This window comes from Juglans regia, chromosome 7 (assembly GCF_001411555.2).
Source record: "Juglans regia cultivar Chandler chromosome 7, Walnut 2.0, whole genome shotgun sequence".
Taxonomy (NCBI): domain Eukaryota; kingdom Viridiplantae; phylum Streptophyta; class Magnoliopsida; order Fagales; family Juglandaceae; genus Juglans; species Juglans regia.
In genome coordinates this window covers 17,810,161-17,828,492 of record NC_049907.1, presented here as the reverse complement: position 1 = coordinate 17,828,492, position 18,332 = coordinate 17,810,161, and the positions used below count along the sequence as shown (strand labels likewise).

The following is an 18,332-nucleotide window of genomic DNA, read 5'->3' as shown; positions in this document are numbered from 1 at the left end:
CCGAAACTTTCCACTCAGATAGTCATCTTGGCGTGGCACCACCACATAGTTTATTAAAAACACAAAACAAAAAAATTATATTCAAACCAAAAAGAAATTCTAAATTCTATTGTGTCTCCGCATTTGGATTTATAGGTAATCCAAAAATGTTGCGTACATTAAGTAACTCTGTTAACTATTTACTAGTTTGTGGCCAGTACTACTACATATATGTAGTCTACAATGCATGGGATATTTATTTAAGGGTGTTTAAAAAAATGCAGTGGCTATAGTGCCACCCTTATTCCTTTGGCAGTGGAGATACAGATAGAAGAGTAGCAGTAACTCAACTAGATACGCATTGAGAAAACTTGGATTGCGTATTCTTGAAGATTGGACTCCCTGGTACAGCCATCAGCCTGTAAATTAGTTCTTAATTTGAAGAAAAGGTAAATTATTTTCACGAGTTTTCTCATGTTTGGAGATAGAAACACGTTTGACTTGAATGTTGTATATGTATGTTGTTGGATTGAATAAGTTGGCTGCTGGACAGATAGGTTGCTGCAAATAATTAGGTTGAACGTTCAATTCAAGGAAATCAGAACGTTCCAAATTCCAAAAGGTCCTCTGATCCATTGAAGGTCAGAATTGGTTGAAATTTATAATCATAAACTTAAGATTAGGCTAGTTCCTTTCTGATACAGGGCCTCCAATATGTACAGTCATCCAAATCCTACCTCCCATATTGATTTTCCTTCTCTTTTGGGGGGGACCCGGGGAGGGGAGGGGGTGTTTAAGAATAAAGGAGGCATCCACCATCAAGGTTCAGAGAGTCCTACTGCCTGATCTGAAAAACAAAATAAAAAAGAAAATAAAACAGAGAGAGTATTCAGCTGGAACCTGGAAAGCTTGAACAGATGGATACCAACTGCTCCATTGGCTTTGGCACCCAACTTTAAAAAATAAGCAAATCCATCAAGGCCCGACCTCGGTAATAAAACAATTGAAGAGAAAGAATGATCACATCAGAAAAGACAATCTAACACTACCAGCAATGATTTGTCATCTAGTTTACAATGAATCAAACCAATATTCTCATTAAAGTTACAACAAACAAGAGCTCCAAGGATTAATAAGCTCATTGGAAGCAATCACCTAAAAGTTAAACATGAAGCCTTTGACTTTATTTTCTCTCATTCTCAATGGTTTATCCTACTTTACTAACCAAAAAAGCCAGGACCAGCCCGCGAAAGGAGCTCCTTGCCAGCATCTTTTCCCATCATAATCATATCTTCATGAGCATATAGGCCTTTTCTAGATGTTTCCAGTACTACAGTAGAGACGAAAAAAAAAATGTAGTGTTAAAGAATATTACTCCTTGAATGGGAGACACAATGCGTAAAATATTCTCACTGAGAAAAGAACATACCACGGGTTCCATCTGGGGAAGCTACCAACCCTTTAAATATGCAATTGCCATCCTCATCCTTGTAAGCATATCCGGCAATAGGAGTGCGGCAAGATCCATCCAAGGTCTCGAGAAAGGCCCTCTCAGAGGCAACTGCAAGTCTTGTTTCCTCATGATTCAATGAGGCTATGTAATTAGCCTGCAAGGGAAAACTAACAATAGTAAAAGGAGTAGTTCCAAGAGGCAGAATGAAATATTTCCAACAACTGCTATGAGGTAATGATTGAGAACAGCATAAATCTTGATATTAAGTTAGAGATCTAGATTTATTACAGGGTGTAATAATACACATATTACCCTTTTACATATCTTTTTATAACTGTTTTCAATAAAAGGCGGTTATGTAAAATTTGATATTCAAATTAAAAAAAATCTTAGTACTTTTTTTATTGGCACCGGGTGTCCAAGAACAAAGTCCCGACTAATCTTGAGGGTGCACCTCGGTTAATTCAAGAGGAAATTCCCCCAATTTGATGGCCCCTATAAATTGTATGCACCCAAGAGGATTCGAACTTTAAACCTGCAGAGAGCATACCACCAAGACCAAGGCCCAACCATTAAAGAAAACAAACTTTAGCACTTCGATTGATTTATGAAATCACTTACTATTCTTTAATTGCGCAGAGAGATACCAGTAACTTAGGGGTATTATGTGATTTGTTGATATCAAAAATATGCTATGAAGTGACACTATCACATTTGAACGAATATCATTATTCATATTACAAATACCTACCAAAACAAAACAAAACAAAAAACATTGACAGAAGAATCAGCAGCAATATTGCTGATACAAAAACGCACATATTGCTCCAACATAAATATAATAGGAAGCACTCCGGATCAGCATATTTTTTGGTTTGGGACTTAGAATTGTATGTGACCCTCAGTAGCATAAATTATACTAACATTGTATGCATGTTGAATCAAGAAGAACACCATTTTCAGGAGATTATGCCTCTACTCATCCCGGAACAACAATATTCATCTCTGCCTGTAGCACATGAATGACTACACACTATTTAAATTGAGAAACCCGAACATGAAAACTTCTAAAAATTTCAGTCTTAATGTGAAGTTTCCATTCCACAGATTTTGTGGCTCCCATTTTCCCATTCATATCCTGTATTGCAGCTGCAATATTCCTTCGTACAATTTCCTATCTCAATATCCAATATTCAGGCCAGACTAGATATCATCCAATATGATTCACACTTCAGGAATTAAATTCCTCCAAACCTCTTAATCCAACCAGGTTAATTTATTTTATTCGCTCACAAATCCAAATGTTATTTGTTACACTTATCACTAATTGATCATGAAGTCATAACATTTGCTAAAGTCGAGAAATAATATTTTGTGGCCAAAGTCAGAAGTTATGCTCATAGGATACGATATATCTTGATCAACTTTACATTACTTATAATAAAATATCTTGGCCAACTGTTGGCAAGAACGCGATTAAACATACCATCTTATCATCATTGCTTCTACAGGCAATCCCAATTGCCCCTTGAGCAACTGCTGGAAGCATTTCATCAGTTGAAAGAATCGAAGTCACATTTTCTGTCATATTTAAACGTTTAAGACCAGCTAGCGCCAACAATGTTGCTTGAACTGCACCCTCATTTAGCTTTCTCAATCGTGTTTGGACATTCCCACGAAAATTTTCCAGCACCTAGAAGATGAAATTCCCAAAGCAACAAAGAATTAATAAAACGACACACAAATCCTAAAATGCTAAAACATCTGAGAAAAAAATATGGGGAGTTACATTATTCACCCATAAATTACCATCATTTTTCACTTTGCACCTTAAACTACAAAAGTTTCAATTTGCACCCTACAACTACCTATATTTTTCAATTTTCACTAAAATCTGATCAATAAGAGTATGTCACGGGGGTCATATTTTAATCAAGGGTGCAAATTAAAAAGCATAGAAGTCTAGGATGGAAATTTAAATTTTTTGTAGTTTTGGGTGCAATAAAAAATAGGTAGTATTTTGTAAGTGAAAAATGTAATTTTCCCAAAACAATAATAAAGTCTAGATGCAATTGTATCATTAAGGGAAAAGAGGGCATTTTACTAAACAAAGTAAAGCGGAGTCAAGAGTATAGATGGGAAGTAGATGAACTAATGCCACCTTGAGAAAATAAAGATCTGAATGTAACAAACACTACCAACACAATATCGCCATTGAGGTCAACATAGGTAGGGGCAAGGGGCATGCAACAAGATAAACCAACCACTTAAAGGAGGGGAAGACGAATGCTAACTCACATTCATCCAAAAATTCACGAACTAACTGAGTCCATCTTCTAGATTCCATGTACAATAGCTTTAATATAGGAAACCCATGCAACATTGCCACTTAATTTAGAACCATTTAATCCATATAACATCTAATTCCCCATTAAGATACTCCCTACATATAGCATTAATAACAACCACCATGGTATGCAAAAAAAAAAAAAGGCAATTAATCACTTCCAAGTGTCTAAGCAACACAAAAAACAATCACTTCCAAGTGAGTGTGTTTGGAAAAAAAACAATTATACAAATTGTCCTGCTAAGTTTAAACAATATGTGTCTCTGTAAGACTAACAACTGATTATTGGTGGTTTGTCTAACACTCCTGCCATAGAATTGGAATTACGATGCAATCAGGCCGACTACAACAAACCAGATAGCCATTTTCAGACCTCAAGTTAATGCAATAACATTGAATTGACTTTATAGTTCAATCAAGATATGCATAGAGCACTGATATAACGTACTAACTTACATTGAGAGATGGATATTTATGGAGTAACTGTGACTTTCTTCTCAGTGAAGCAGTACCAACAGTGCTCCCAGCCGGGAGATCTGCTACCGAAGCAGCACTCAAGGAAATAAACGCATCTCGCACATCCTCACGCTGCAGGTTACATGGTAAAATTGTCTTCTCTGGTAAGTAAGTTGGTACGTCTTTCATTGAGTGGACAGCAATGTCAATTTCACAATTTATGAGTGCCTCATCAATTTCCTTCGTGAATAAGCCCTTCCCACCTATGTCTGCAAGTGGTTGGCTTAGTATCTTATCGCCAGTTGTTTTTATTATTACTATCTGAATAGCCCCCTCTTCAGCCAGTTCTGAATGTGTTGCCATTAGTTTATCTCTTGTCTCATAAGCCTGAGCAAGTGCTAGTGGGCTGTCCTGCATATAAAAGAATATATATAACACCCCTCAAAAGAATCTCCAGTATAAGAATTGCAAAACATAAAAAGAAAGGAAAATACATAAGCAACCATGCATTAGTAGAAATGAAGCAAATTTTGAGAATATGTCGTTATTGTGGAGAAACAGAAACAATTTGTTGCTTGCTCCTCCCATTATTGATATATAAGCATAAAATTTCCTTTCTTCATAGATGAGAATACACGCCATCTAAGCACAAACACAAGTACAGTAAGTTTGACAAACCAACTATGAGACAATCAACTAGAAAAAGGGCAAATAGAAAGCCTATACAACATTCAAAGCAAAGCCATATATGTCACAGAGAACTCTGTTTTTGTCTGAAATTCTACAGATTGCAGACAGTCAATATCTGCAGATCTTATGATGTCATCTGCTATTTCTACTTTTCATACATTTAGCGATAGCTATTCCTTTTTTTTTTTTATACATCTACCTACCATTACCTTTAGGCTTCTGTTTTACCCAACCCACTATCCCAGCTGCCACCTCTTATACCATAAATGCTTGGATATAGCAACCTGCCAACCACTACATTCAACAAGCAAACACAGATTCATGCCCAGACAGTCTCATATAACAGACACCCAAGGTTTTAGAACCAAGTTTTTAGAAGCAAACACCTCTTCCGCTAGCTGCTCTCTCCCAAGGTTAGATACAAGTTCCATGGATATGAAAAGTCTTGGTAAATTTTCAAACTCTTCCACCTTTAGATTGTAGACTGGTTGAAGCTTTTTAGCTTCAGAGTCTGCTGTTTCAGCATCAGCAAGTCCAAGGCTAGCTTCTTCAAGGTCTCCCAAATCTAGAGCAGCAGCTCTTTCAGCTGTTGCGGACCCAGCCATTAAAAGCAATCTAGGGAATCTAGCCATTGCTACCTCTTTTTCCTTGGATAAGATCAGGCTCCGTCTCCTGCAACCTGTTAACAGTGTCAGTAATCTCTTCCTCCAGCTTCTTAAGCCCCAAGATAGCACTTTCCATGTCAATTTGTATGCCTTCCTTTTCAACACTGGATGACTTTGTCTCGGCAGCTATTCTTGCAGCTTCCTCAAAAGTTCTCGCAGCAGCAGCAACTTTCTTTTCCGCTTCCAGCTCTGGGACTCTTTTTCTACAATTAAAATCCACTGCTTAAAGAATGCTATATCTTGCTGGGTGTTTGACTTTCTTGAAGATAGTTCCTGCAGTGAAGCTCTTGCAGCAGAAATGTCCTTTAGGAGCACTTGGACATCCTCAGAAAGCTTCTCCTCAGTCTTCACAAGACTCATTTTATCTTCCTGGGATTTCAAAATGGGCTCCATCAGAATTTTTCTCAACCCAGCAGCTGCCTTTCCATCTGGAAAATCACCAGGACGACAGTAATAAGTCTTCTCAATTGTATTATCCATTAATTCAAAAGCACCCTCAGAAACATGACAATGAATATCATTCCCTGTAAAATACTCATTATCAAATTGCTGTAATCTCATCTTCATAATCCCTGTCATAGTTTGGAGTGCTCCTTGCCATGGCTGTAGAGACCTCACAGGGATGTTCTTCACAGTAGGAACCAAAACATTTCGGTCTGAACATTCCTTGTAAAAATCCTTGAAAGTGAACCAGTTCATTCGATTGGGAAACTCTAGCTTCCACCCATTACCCAAAGTCCACAGTATAGCATGTGTGAATTGGTTGCTAGAACACGGCCTCATAATTTTTAGCTTTGTCAAAGAAAACTCCAGCCCTAAAGCAACAAAAAGAAAAACACCAAACTGTGCACAGAATTCAACCTGTACCATTTCACTAATGATTTTCAAGCCCTCACAAAATCGCAAATTCAAGTCTTCAAGATGCCTACAGCACTCTCCAACCGTAGCTAAACCTGGATCTCCAACGTAACAACCCCGTAAATCCAGAGGCTTCAACGACCTACACTTCTGAGCTATAGATACTAAACCCATACTTGACACATTATTGCACCAAATTACGCTCAACTTCCCAAGCCTTTCATCAAACAGCTTCTCTGCTCTAATCAAATCTCTACACCTTCTTATTTTTAAACTCTCCTTCATTTGGTGAATGTGGACTAATAACTGACACAGGAGCATCTCCATCTCTTAAGCTTTTCATCAAGAATCACTTCCCTATTTGGTTTCACAATCACAGCATCTTGTTCCAACATTCTATCTCCTAAAGCCCCCACAACTTCAGCATATATGTTTAAAAGTGAGAGATAATACCAATAATTAATTGAGTCTAATTCAAACAATTTTCTAGAAGGAACCTCACCCAAAATCTCCTTGCCCGTGAGAGCAAGGAACCTGATCTTGTTATTATCAACAAACCCCAGCCTCCCCCACTTCATACAAGATGGGCATTTGTATTGCTTGATGTTCGCTGCCTTAGCAGGTGTTATCATCACACACTTTCCATGGAACCATCTCTCATAGACACAGCCAATCCAAAAACTCATCTGCACTGTAATTTCCACCACAACTCCCACAAAGGGTTTCGGTATGCTCATCGTCTTCCTCCATCGGCAAGCTTAGGGTTGTTATGAACTTGTCCATCAATTGATCTCTATGTGCAACCCCGAGATTTGCTTCCCCTATCCACGTTGGGCTTGTCTTTCATAGGCTTCCTCTTCGTCACAACTTCAAAAACGGTGGGCGGATCATTGATCAAGCTAAATAGACACTTCCTTTCATTGTGGTTAAGACAGGCTCCAAGATAGAAAGCTACAGAAAGCAACCAAGAATCGATGTGCATGGCAACCAACGAAAGCCAATCTTTCCGATTCTCACTCACAGCTATGGCTCCCGCATTCATGGCCTTCACAATGGCAACTTTGACGTCCTCTGTCTCCAGGCAGAGCACGATTCCAGCCCCCTCTATCTTGGCCGGAGTAACAGAGTCATTTGTCTTGGCCTGGTTGAGCTTCTGAAGCCGACAGGACCAGTTCCAATTAGGTGGGGAAGTAACTGGAGATGGGGGGACTTGGGTTTTTTGGATTGAGAAACTAGGGTTTGGGATTGTTGGACCATGAGTGAGTGAGTGACACCTCTTGGCCATGGAGGATGCCATACAAGACGTACAAAAGCATGGGATTCTCCCCAGCAAATGACCACAGCCATGGGCTTGAATAGCCACAATGTAAGGTCACTCTGAACAGAAGCTTCACTGTACAACCAATCAGCCTCCTAGCATCAAAGACAGTGTTGATGGGGTTCGTGGTGATCTGGTTCTTGGCCCCATCTCCAATCAAGTGCTCTATCTCGGTGAGCGCAACATCTGATGACGTGTTGATGGAGGAAAGAAACGAAACATGGAGAGGAAGATCTGAAAGTTGAGAAAATAAGACAGTATTTCTAAAGGGATCACCTTCCGTAGCTCGTTCTTCGTCTTGCATCACCTCATATCCGTATTCTTCTATTTCCACCAAACCCAAACCAATAAAGAAGATAGAAACACTTTCATACACCTCGGTCTTAGTCACGGTTTGCTCATCCTTCAAGCAAATACCATTGTATATCAATTCTTGTTGCTCCAATGGGTAGATCTCTCTCCCATAAGCATATTCAATACTTAACTTCGCGTCAAAGATTGTGTAAGAGAGCTGAATCAAGATCTGTAACTCTTTATCTTCCAGCGAGTACTTCACATCGAGTACTTTTTCTCCTGGAACCCTAAGAATTTTGTTCTTAATGGCAACATGATAATTTTCAAAATAGAGCTGCAATTCAGTGTTGCCTAGATCGGCCATTTTGGGATCGACTTCTCTAATACCAATTTGTTAGACACTCCTTTGATTGTATGGATTGTTAGTAAATAAAATGAAATATTCCACTTCGAGGGTGAGAAACCCCCCAAGAATTTCAGAAGGAAGAAGAAGATATGAAAAGGATTTTATTACTTTCTGGATGAAAAACAAAAGAGAGTCCTTGGCTCAGTACTTAACATGATGACCCTTGCATGGGCCAGGCTAACAAACTAAACAGCATAGGAAAGGAAATAAAACTAAGGCTCCAGGTCCATAACCTGCTATCCTATAATCCAAATAACATGATGTGCCAAAATAAAGGAAATTGCTAATGAACTTAAACGGGTCCATGGCCCAACAAATATAGAAACTCAAACCTAAGTCCACCGCCCCGGTACTTGGTTCTTGAACTGTTACAAAAATGATAGTCCTACCTCCTATTTACTTCTACAACCTGAACTAAAAAATATTTATTTTATCTGTTTTACTGCTTTTCCTCTTTCTTGAGAAAATCCCATACCTAAACTTTTGAAGGTGCGCAGAGTGAAAACTCCAGTTCTCAAGGTTATCATTTTCCTTGATCGTCGAGACGTAAACAATGCCCCAAAAATACAATTCTTTCTTCCCTCTTCTTAATTTTTTCTGGGTATTCTTTTGCTCTGTTGAAAGAACTAAAATTCTGCTTCTTTTTTTTCGTTACTGGGTCCATTTTCACTTGATTGAGTTCATTTAAGTGAAGAATCTAGCTTCTACCTATATGAATTTTCCCATTTGTGTGGTTTGTATATTCTCTGTTGGCATTTAGAGCTGCCATCAAGTATCAGAATAAAGGATTTACAGAAAGCTATGAGCATGGTTAGGTGATGGAGAAGAAGTTGATATCAAGGGTTTTGAGTTTGAGAAGCTCAGTGCAAGATTGCAAAAGCAGTGGAGAGAGTGGGGAAGAGATTTTTGGGTTAGGGTTTCAACAGAAAAATCGAAAAGTGAAAGGAAATATTTTAATTGGGTTATTTTCTTTCGAAAATCTTTTTAATTTTTATGAGGCTCGTGTCATCCAGAGAAAGAAGATGAGTCCTTGCAATGTAATGCACAAAACTCTCTAGAGACCCAAGAAAAAGAACCAAGAACATCGATAAAGAACATTGAGAAATGGGGCTGCTGTTTCAAAACGCGCGTTACGTTAGCAGGAAAAGGAAAAAAAAAAAAAAACCAAGCCGGCAGGTGTGCGGTGAGGCCTATGTATAGAAAGTAAAGCTACATTATGAAAGTTGGAGAAGGCACAGAGGAGGGAGCTGAAGAGTACCTTCCTCGGGTGCCAATTCTGATGAGTGCAACCTTGGTCTTCTCGGTCTGCTGCTCAACAGCCACAGAGGCCCTTATGATTCCCACACCATATTTCCTTGTATAATTACGAAGAAAACCAGGTGTCTTAAGGCAGGGCGAAGAGAACCCAGAAAAGGCCTCCATTGAGAGAGAGAGAGAGAGAGAGAGAGAGATGGTAGGCGAAGAAGGAGATGGTTTGATTGTGAAGGGATATGTCTGTCAGAAAGGACCAGGGGTGAGTGGGGTGCGCGTGGATAGGATTTCTGATTTGGTTTCAACTACTGTTCTTATCGTCAGGTTCTATCCATTTACAAACTTTTCTTTTCCCATTTTCTTTGGGTTCAAGCCCGGCTTGGATTCGGCTTACAAATCTTTCAACTTGGGCTTGACCTCACCGGCCTGAGTTTCCGGTCCTTCTATTATTATTATTATTATTATTATATCTAATTCATCTTACAACGACTGAAGTAATGTATGTACTTTTATAATTTTAATATAATGAATTCTAAACATTTGATTTGTCATGTGTTCAATAATTTTATATTTTTTGTTTTCTTCAATTTTTTCAAGTATAACTATAATTATTTTTAAAATTTGTTCAATAGATTTATGATTATTTTTACATTTATAGGAAGATCTTACTCTATATATATATATAACAAAAAATCTTCAAACAATATATATTCAAGATAATATATATAAAAAATTATGAGAAATTATTTAATAAAATAAGGCTGGGATTGCCATGTAACTACTCCTTGCCATAATTGGGTGTAGCGGGCAGCTGAAGAGAATAACAAGGTCTTATTTATTTTTACAGATGAGATGAGATGAACTGAGATTAAAATTAAAAGGTTGAATAAAGTATTATTATAATATATTTTTTAATATTATTTTTATTTTGAGATTTGAAAAAATGGAATTGTTTATTTTATATTGTATTACAAGTTGGGAAAGTTGTAATGATTATAAGAGATGAGATGAGATATTTTCTGAAACAAACGAGGCCTAAATGTTGGGATTTTATGTTCTACTAGCATGGGCAATGTGCGCTGCACATATGCCCAGATGATAGAAATAAAAAAAATAAATATAAATTTTACATACAAGTCAACGTTCTATTTAAGTATATAATTACAACAGTGAGAAGTTTATATGAACTTAAAAGTAAAGAAAGAAACATAAAATTTACATACAAGTCAGCGTTCTATTTAAACATTTAATTACAATAGTGATAAGTTTAACAAAAAGAGATTTAGAGTATTTATGATGTAGCTTGATTTATAGATTCGACGGAGAGCACGTTGAGTTTATTTTGGCGTAATCGTCCATATTGATTCATTTATGCGCGCAAGTGTATAATCCATTCTTTTTCTGAAATTGTACTTACAATGTTTGCTAAATACGGTAGATGCTCCTATAATAATGAAAAAAATATAAAACATGATGCAATAAATTTTTTTGAATAAATTTATAAACATATATTTTACCTCGTCTGTGTGTTCAAAGAGATCAACAGCTATAGAATTTAGTATTTCTTCTGCCATCAATCCAAAGACAACAATTGATATGCATCCAGTATCGTCCTCAATTTCCAGATAGACTCGACAACTATAATTAATAAAAATATTATTATTGCATAATTTTGATAATTATTATGTTATATTTATCATGTCAAAAATGATTATTTAAAATGATGAAATAAAATGCTTACCGTGATTGTCCGATGCTCATATCTTTGTAATTGTAGCACAAGAATTTTTCATTATAATCATATCCAGTTGCTTTATTACAATTTGCACAGGACATGTAGCAGAACAACTGACGTAAGTCGAGTAATAAAAATTTTTCTTTAACTGTGAATGTTGGTTTCTGTATTAAAAATAGAGAAATAAATGTATAATATGAATGTAGTAGTAAAATGAATTTAAATAGAAAGACATAATTTAGTTTTAAAAATGAAAGTTATACCGCCATTGGTTCTGTGGAGTCAACAATTTCAGTAATCTCAGAAATTTTTGTTATCGTCTGCATGGCACTGGTTAAAGTTGATCCTCTTGATGTATCTAAATTCTTGGCAATGATTTCTTCTAGCAATCCATCATTTTGTGTTGCCTTAAAAAATTAGATTAATAATTAAAACGACATAAGTGGTAAAAAAAGCGATAATATATGTTAAAGGTATATAATATTATGTTATAATGAATGATTTACCATGTACGTAATGAAACTGCAGGTGCTAAAAGAGGATCGATGATGAAAACACTTGTTGGTTTTGATGATAGAGAAATACCTACATTATAAATATGTGTTAGCAAATATATAAATATATGATAAATAATCAAGAAGAATATTATTTTCAATGAGAAGTACCATTATAAGAACCAACTTTAATTCGCATTCTAAGGATTATTGATTTTGCTGAAATAGTGTTTGAAATTTGTTGACACTCGTCATGAACAAATCGAGCCCACATTGTTAAACGCAAAGGCTTCAGGCTATACAAGTTATAAATAAAATAAAATTTGTAATAATAAAAATATTATAACGTATTAAATAAAAAATGTTATAAATGTAATTGGGGGATGTTTAAACATTTCATCAATAACTTGTATATCTTGAACTGTTGTCCTTTCATGGATAGTGTTGACTTCTCTTGGTGGCATCATTTGGATTGCAACAGCTAAAATATCTATTTCATCAAAATATTTGTTATTAGTTCATAAGAAAATAAAACTATATAAATATATATAATAGTTATCAATGTAATAATTACTTATTTCAGAATCAGTATCCTTATAAGCGTCAAACTCATTGAAATAGATGATATTATATTCTGAAGCTTTTAGTGCTGGTTCATCATCTTCAAGATTTTCAATAATTGTCATCGAATTGATTATCCATTGATATTGATACGCTTCTATCTTGTGTCTTGGATTTATTGCTTTCACATATGCATTGCCTATATAATAAGATTGAAAAACATGCAGTGTATCATCGCGTAGATCAATATTTCTATCAAATATTACTGTCTGCAATCGATTTCCCTGCAAGAAAATAACGAAAGAGCTAATCATTTAAACTTAAATAATTAAATATTTATGTATCAATAGTAAATACAATATAATAAATATAATATAAAAAAATATTTATAGAATAAAATGTATAAAATATAACAAATACAAAATTATTGATACTTGAGGATCTATCAGTGTGAGGTTTTGATATTTTGTTGATGAGTTCTGCGCTATTCGTTTTGGTGATTTTTCTGCAACGAGCATCTTTATTTTCCAGTTTTTGGTAACTGGAGTGATGTCTTTGATTGATGCATAAACAATTCACATGTTTGCTGTATATCAAATTAAAAGACAGAGAAATATTATTATATGTATTACAAACTCTATAATATAATTAAAAAAAGCAATAGAACATATAAATAATAACAACATTTTAAGAAAATTAATGGAGTAGAATAAAGAAAATATTAAATTCAACTATTTATATAGCATCATAATGAGTTTGTTAATTTTAAAAAATCTTTATACATAATATTTTTTATATAATTTTTTTCATAATTATCAATTGTAGTTGGCCTTATAAGAATCTTTACTGAATTGGCAGTTTTGGCTCTTGATAATACCACATATAATTGTCCATGAGAAAATACTGGTTCAGGTAAATATATTCCAACAGAATTTAATGTTTATCCTTGTGATTTATTTATTATCATTGCAAAACTTAATCTGATGGGAAATTGCGTTCGTTTAAATGGAAAACCATTATTCTCATTTGCATCTTGCAAGAACGGAATTCTATGTATAAAAACTCTTTTTCCTTTATGATGACCAACTGAAATTTGTGCATCAATGACATTACGATTAAAATTGTAACAAATCAATCGTGTGCCATTGCATAAACCTTCTGAAGGATTTATATTTCTAAGTAACATGATTGGACAATTCTTCTTAAACAATAATTCATGTGGTGGCAATCCATTTGGTGTTAAAGTATTATAGAAATCTTCCATAATATCTTGTTCAGATGTATTAATTGTTTCATCAAAACTATAATATCACACTGTCACCAGGGAAATTTTCAATGACTATGACATTTATTTCGTCACTGATTGATTTTTTTGTGTTAATATAGCTCGATTTGTCATTTCAACTAAATTATTTGAATAATTCGATATATCTCCAAAAATAGCTTCTAATAAATAATTCAAAGATTCAATATCATTATTGTAAGGAATAAGCATTTCTGTTGAAATTTTGATTATTTCATTAACAGTAATGGATTCACTACCATTACCAACTTTAACGGGAAAATTCAGGATCTAATCTAGTTCTCATATTTTCTTTTAATTTAATTTTGATTAAAGACTACCATAAATAAGAACAAGCTAAGCTTGCATCAATTTGTTCTTTTCTTGTGCTTTTACGAATTACAGGTAATACTTGATGAAAATCTCCACCAAAAACAATAACTTTTCCACCGAAAGGAAGGTCTGTATCATTTATATTTCGCAACATTTTATCTACTGCCTCTATAGAATGCTTTCCAGACATAGGTGCTTCATCCCATATAATTAATTTTGCAAGAAGTAATAATTTAACAAGATTTCCTTGTTTGCTAACATTATATGTACTATTTTTTTCTATATTTAATGGAATCTTAAAGCGTGAATGTGTTATTCGGCCACAGGTAAAATTGATGCAGCAACATCAGATGATGCAGTTGCAAGTGCTATTATATGTTTCGATCTAATTTTAGCAAAAAGTACTTTAGATAGAAATGTTTTTCCAGTGCCAGCAGGACCATTAATGAAGAATGCAGCAGATTTGTCGAGAAGTAAAGTTTCGAGAATCAAATTATATGCGTATTTTTGTTCAAAATTTAGATGGTTTGATGCAAGGAGATCTTCTTCTGGAATTGTAACAGTTAATTCATCATCAATTTCTTGATGTGTAAATTCTTCATCATCAGAGAATATATCAATGGGAGCAAAATGATACATATTTATATTTTTTCCCATTGATTCAAGTGTAAAAGAGATGTTTTGTAATACCATTTTTTTAATATTTGTTGTTGTTGTATTTGTTAAATGAAAATCTACAGACATTTCTTTTTCAAATCGTTCTCAAAGTTCTCTTTGATTTGTAGGATTATAATACACCAAAATTGTTGCAAAAAGACGCCTTAAGCTGTTTGGCATTTGGTATAAACAAACTTGTTCTAAACATTCTTCTAAACTACTATCTTTGTTCAATAGGCCATATAAATCAGCTGCTTCACGAAATGTTAGTACAACAATGCCATTAATTGTTTTTAAATCTTCAAATGATTTTGGTATTTTAATGTGATTCAATAATATTCGCAAGTAATATCTTTCACCTTCAATTGAATTTGCAGTAACAATTCGGTCTATAATTTTCTTTTTTTTCTTGGAGTCCAAATTTTTATGTTGTTGATTCCAAACGAATTTCTCAGAAAATTCTCTATATAATTAATTGCGTGCATTTTGATCAATTTGATTTGTTAAAAAAAATTCAGTTAATATCGATTTTCTTGAAAAATCTAAATTTAAAATATTGTTTAAGTTTACTTGTGCATGGAAAGCTACTAAATGTTGATATTCAAGATGAAGTTGTAAACAATAAACTGATTGATACATTTCATTAAGTGTAAAACCATATATTCTCCACATAGCTTCAGGTGGAGTAATCCATCTACCTGATTGAAATTATTCAATTTCATCAATTTGTTGGTTATTTTCATCATTAATTAAATTGAAAGCAATACAATCATATCCTTTGTAAATATATTTATACAAATATTTAACAGCTTTGATTGTAGAACAAATTTCAACATTTATATGACAATTAAATTTTGAAAGAAGGTATGGATTATATGGTACAACCCAATGGTTATCTAAATTTTGTCATCTAACTTTCACAATTACTCCATCATTAGAACGTTTATATAATGAAAAACAATCGATTCCAACAGTTATTTTAGATGTAAATTCTTTGAGATATCGATTTTTGCAAGTTCCATTTTTCTTCATACATATATTAGTTGGATTTGATATTCCACAAGGACCATGCATCATATGTTTAACAATAGTTTTATATAAATGTAAGTTTTTTGTTTGATCAGGTATTTCTGCTGAAACAATTTCATTGAAAGATTCAGGGGCATAAATTCGTCAATCTTTTTATAGTATTATTAAGAAATGAACATGTGGTAAGCCCCTTTTATGATGCTCAATTGTGTAAACGTATGCTGTAATTTTACCAAAAATTTCTCGTTGAAATAACTCATTTTTTAAATCTTCTAATTTTGTTTTAAAGATTCGCACGATTAAAATAGGACGATTTTGAACTTCTTCATGTGACTTTAATTCATCTAAAATTTCTTTCCAACTTGGATTACATGTCATAATTAAATGTTAGGTTTGCCAAAACGTTGAAATAAGGCCATTGCTTCCATATATCTCTTGCGCATATCTCTTGGGCCTTCAATAAAATATGAAGGTAAGATAATACGTCTTCCAATTTTAGAGGCGTTAGTTTCTCCAATTGAAATGCTATCGACAATACCTTGATATACATCTGATCTAATTTCTTGTTGTTTTGAACGAAAATAATTTAGTCTTGATGTTTCAATTTTAACGTACATGTCAACAACAAATTGTTGTAATAAACGACCAGATAATAATAGAATTGATTTGTTGTGTTATCTAATTTATAATTTGAAACAATAATATTCACGGCACGAAACTGTTGGTTGTTTCCTCTTCTTCTTCAAAACTACAAAAATTATGGAAAAAAATTTATAAATATAAACATATGAAAGTTTAAGATAAAGAAGTTAGAAGAGTTAAAGTATTACTACCTTCTTCTTCAGTTCGAAGTACTTCTACTGCATTATTTAATTGTTGGAGATTAGTTAGTGTTGATGTTTGATTGTTTAATGATATTGTTCATTTTTTGATTTTTCAATTCCTTCGTGCCAACCAGAATCACTAAGAGGAAATAATAATGGATATTGAAGTGGAAATAATAATGTTTCGACTTGTTTCTTCTGTATAATTGTCAGATTCAGTCCAAATAGCTGCAACTTGTGATATTGATGGGGCATTATAAACACGTTGATCCAACCCAACGTCTGATCTTATGTGAATTATATGATTTTCGAGATTTGGAATGTTGTTCAAACTTCGAAAGAAACGATTATATGGATTAACCCTGAGTATAGCCATCAGTTGACTAATAATAGAAGGATCTAATATTTCTGCATCATTAACACGATTTTCTAATTCGTGTTTAGTATCATAAAAGTATAGCTGCAAATATGAAGGACATCCATTCTCGAGAATTAAATCATTAATGTAATGATAGATCTGTCCTTGAACTCTAAATGTGTAAATTCATTTGTTTATTCTACACAAATTTGTATCGAACTTGACTTCAAATGATGTGAAGGCGAATTTATTATTGTATGTACACACATATGTACGAAAATTTTCAGATTCATTTGAATTAGAAGTAAATAATTGATAACGTTGATCAGGAATTTGACTAAAAGCTAATGATATAGTTCCATCACCACAACAAAAACCGTTTGGTTCATGATAAATTTTTTTTGCTCCACAATGTTTACATGATGGTACTAATGGTAAATAATCTGGTTCAAGAATTGTAGTGTGTAATATTTGTTTAAAATAAGGAGATTTGCCTTGTCATTTTTCTATATAAAAGAAAAAAGAAATAATAAATTAATTGAGGATAAAATATTAAATATTAATGTAGGAATTAATGAAAGAAGGTGTTAATTTGTACATTACCCTAATTGAAATTTAACGTGCTTTCAGAATTGAACTCTTTTTCATTAAGATAATTAACTTATGGAAGAATTTTTTTTAATATTTATTTAATAGAATGAGAAAAAAATGAAGGAAATGTTTTTTCATAAGAAATGGTTATGAATAAACCTGATTGCTCAACATTGAAGTAGAGGTATCATTATGGACGTTAGTTTCAGAATAATTGATATTTGAAGATGATCCAATTTCTCTTATACAAATGGCTTCATTGTTGTTTGAACAAAAAGAGAGAGCAGGCTGAGCTTGTGTTTGCCTTCGCATTTTATTATTTGGAAGTTTTTTCAACTCAATATATCTCCTTTTTTTTTTTTTACGAATCTCTTCTTTTTTCTCCTTTGATTGCGCACTATACCAATTTTTTGTTGTCAGATGTTTTTCACGCTCTTCAAAGTTTATTCATATAACAAGTTAGATAAAATTGAATATAATTGGTGTTAATAATTTTTAAATATATTTTGCATTTAATAATTTCATCTTACCAGTCGGCATAAAGTTATGGAAGATTAAAAATTCTTTGTCTATTTCAGAGCGTAATCTAAAAAAGATTTGAAAACATATTAAAGATGTGGCTATATATGTATATATGGCAACAAATATGCATAACAAATATTATAAGCATTTATATTAAAAGCAAAAGAAGAAAATAATTAATTCGAAATAATTTCATACAAATGATATTAAGTGAACGAAATGAAATAGT

General features: G+C 33.6%; 2 protein-coding genes across 3 annotated transcripts; both read right to left on the bottom strand.

Moving 5' to 3' along the window:
* Nucleotides 1-996: 996 nt before the first annotated feature.
* LOC108981586 (porphobilinogen deaminase, chloroplastic) lies at nt 997-10,014 on the bottom strand. Of its 2 annotated transcripts, none has more exons than XM_018952817.2 (5): nt 9,725-10,014; nt 4,236-4,641; nt 2,919-3,125; nt 1,409-1,586; nt 997-1,309 (listed from the first exon to the last, which is right to left on the bottom strand). In XM_018952817.2, the coding sequence occupies exons 1-5, from the start codon at nt 9,886-9,888 to the stop codon at nt 1,200-1,202; spliced, it is 1,065 nt and encodes a 354-aa protein (XP_018808362.1). In that variant the 5' UTR covers nt 9,889-10,014; the 3' UTR covers nt 997-1,199. The 2 variants fall into 2 exon arrangements, with proteins under 2 accessions (XP_018808362.1, XP_018808363.1); XM_018952818.2 differs by having other exon boundaries at nt 4,236-4,646; nt 9,725-10,012.
* LOC118349040 lies at nt 6,832-8,330 on the bottom strand. Its single transcript, XM_035692417.1, has one exon. It carries the CDS (start codon nt 7,743-7,745, stop codon nt 7,242-7,244), a length of 504 nt encoding a protein of 167 aa, XP_035548310.1. The 5' UTR covers nt 7,746-8,330; the 3' UTR covers nt 6,832-7,241.
* Nucleotides 10,015-18,332: the final 8,318 nt, after the last annotated feature.

Excerpts from the sequence above, each read along its gene's own strand:
- LOC108981586 (XM_018952817.2), bottom strand. The coding sequence starts at position 9,888 with ATGGAGGCCTTTTCTGGGTTCTCTTCGCCCTGCCTTAAGACACCTGGT. Across the intron at positions 4,642-9,724 it reads AGAATTGGCACCCGAGGAAG|CCCACTAGCACTTGCTCAGG; the intron begins GTACTCTTCAGC and ends TATGCAGGACAG. Across the intron at positions 3,126-4,235 it reads ATAAATATCCATCTCTCAAT|GTGCTGGAAAATTTTCGTGG; the intron begins GTAAGTTAGTAC and ends TTCATCTTCTAG.
- LOC118349040 (XM_035692417.1), bottom strand. The coding sequence starts at position 7,745 with ATGGCATCCTCCATGGCCAAGAGGTGTCACTCACTCACTCATGGTCCA.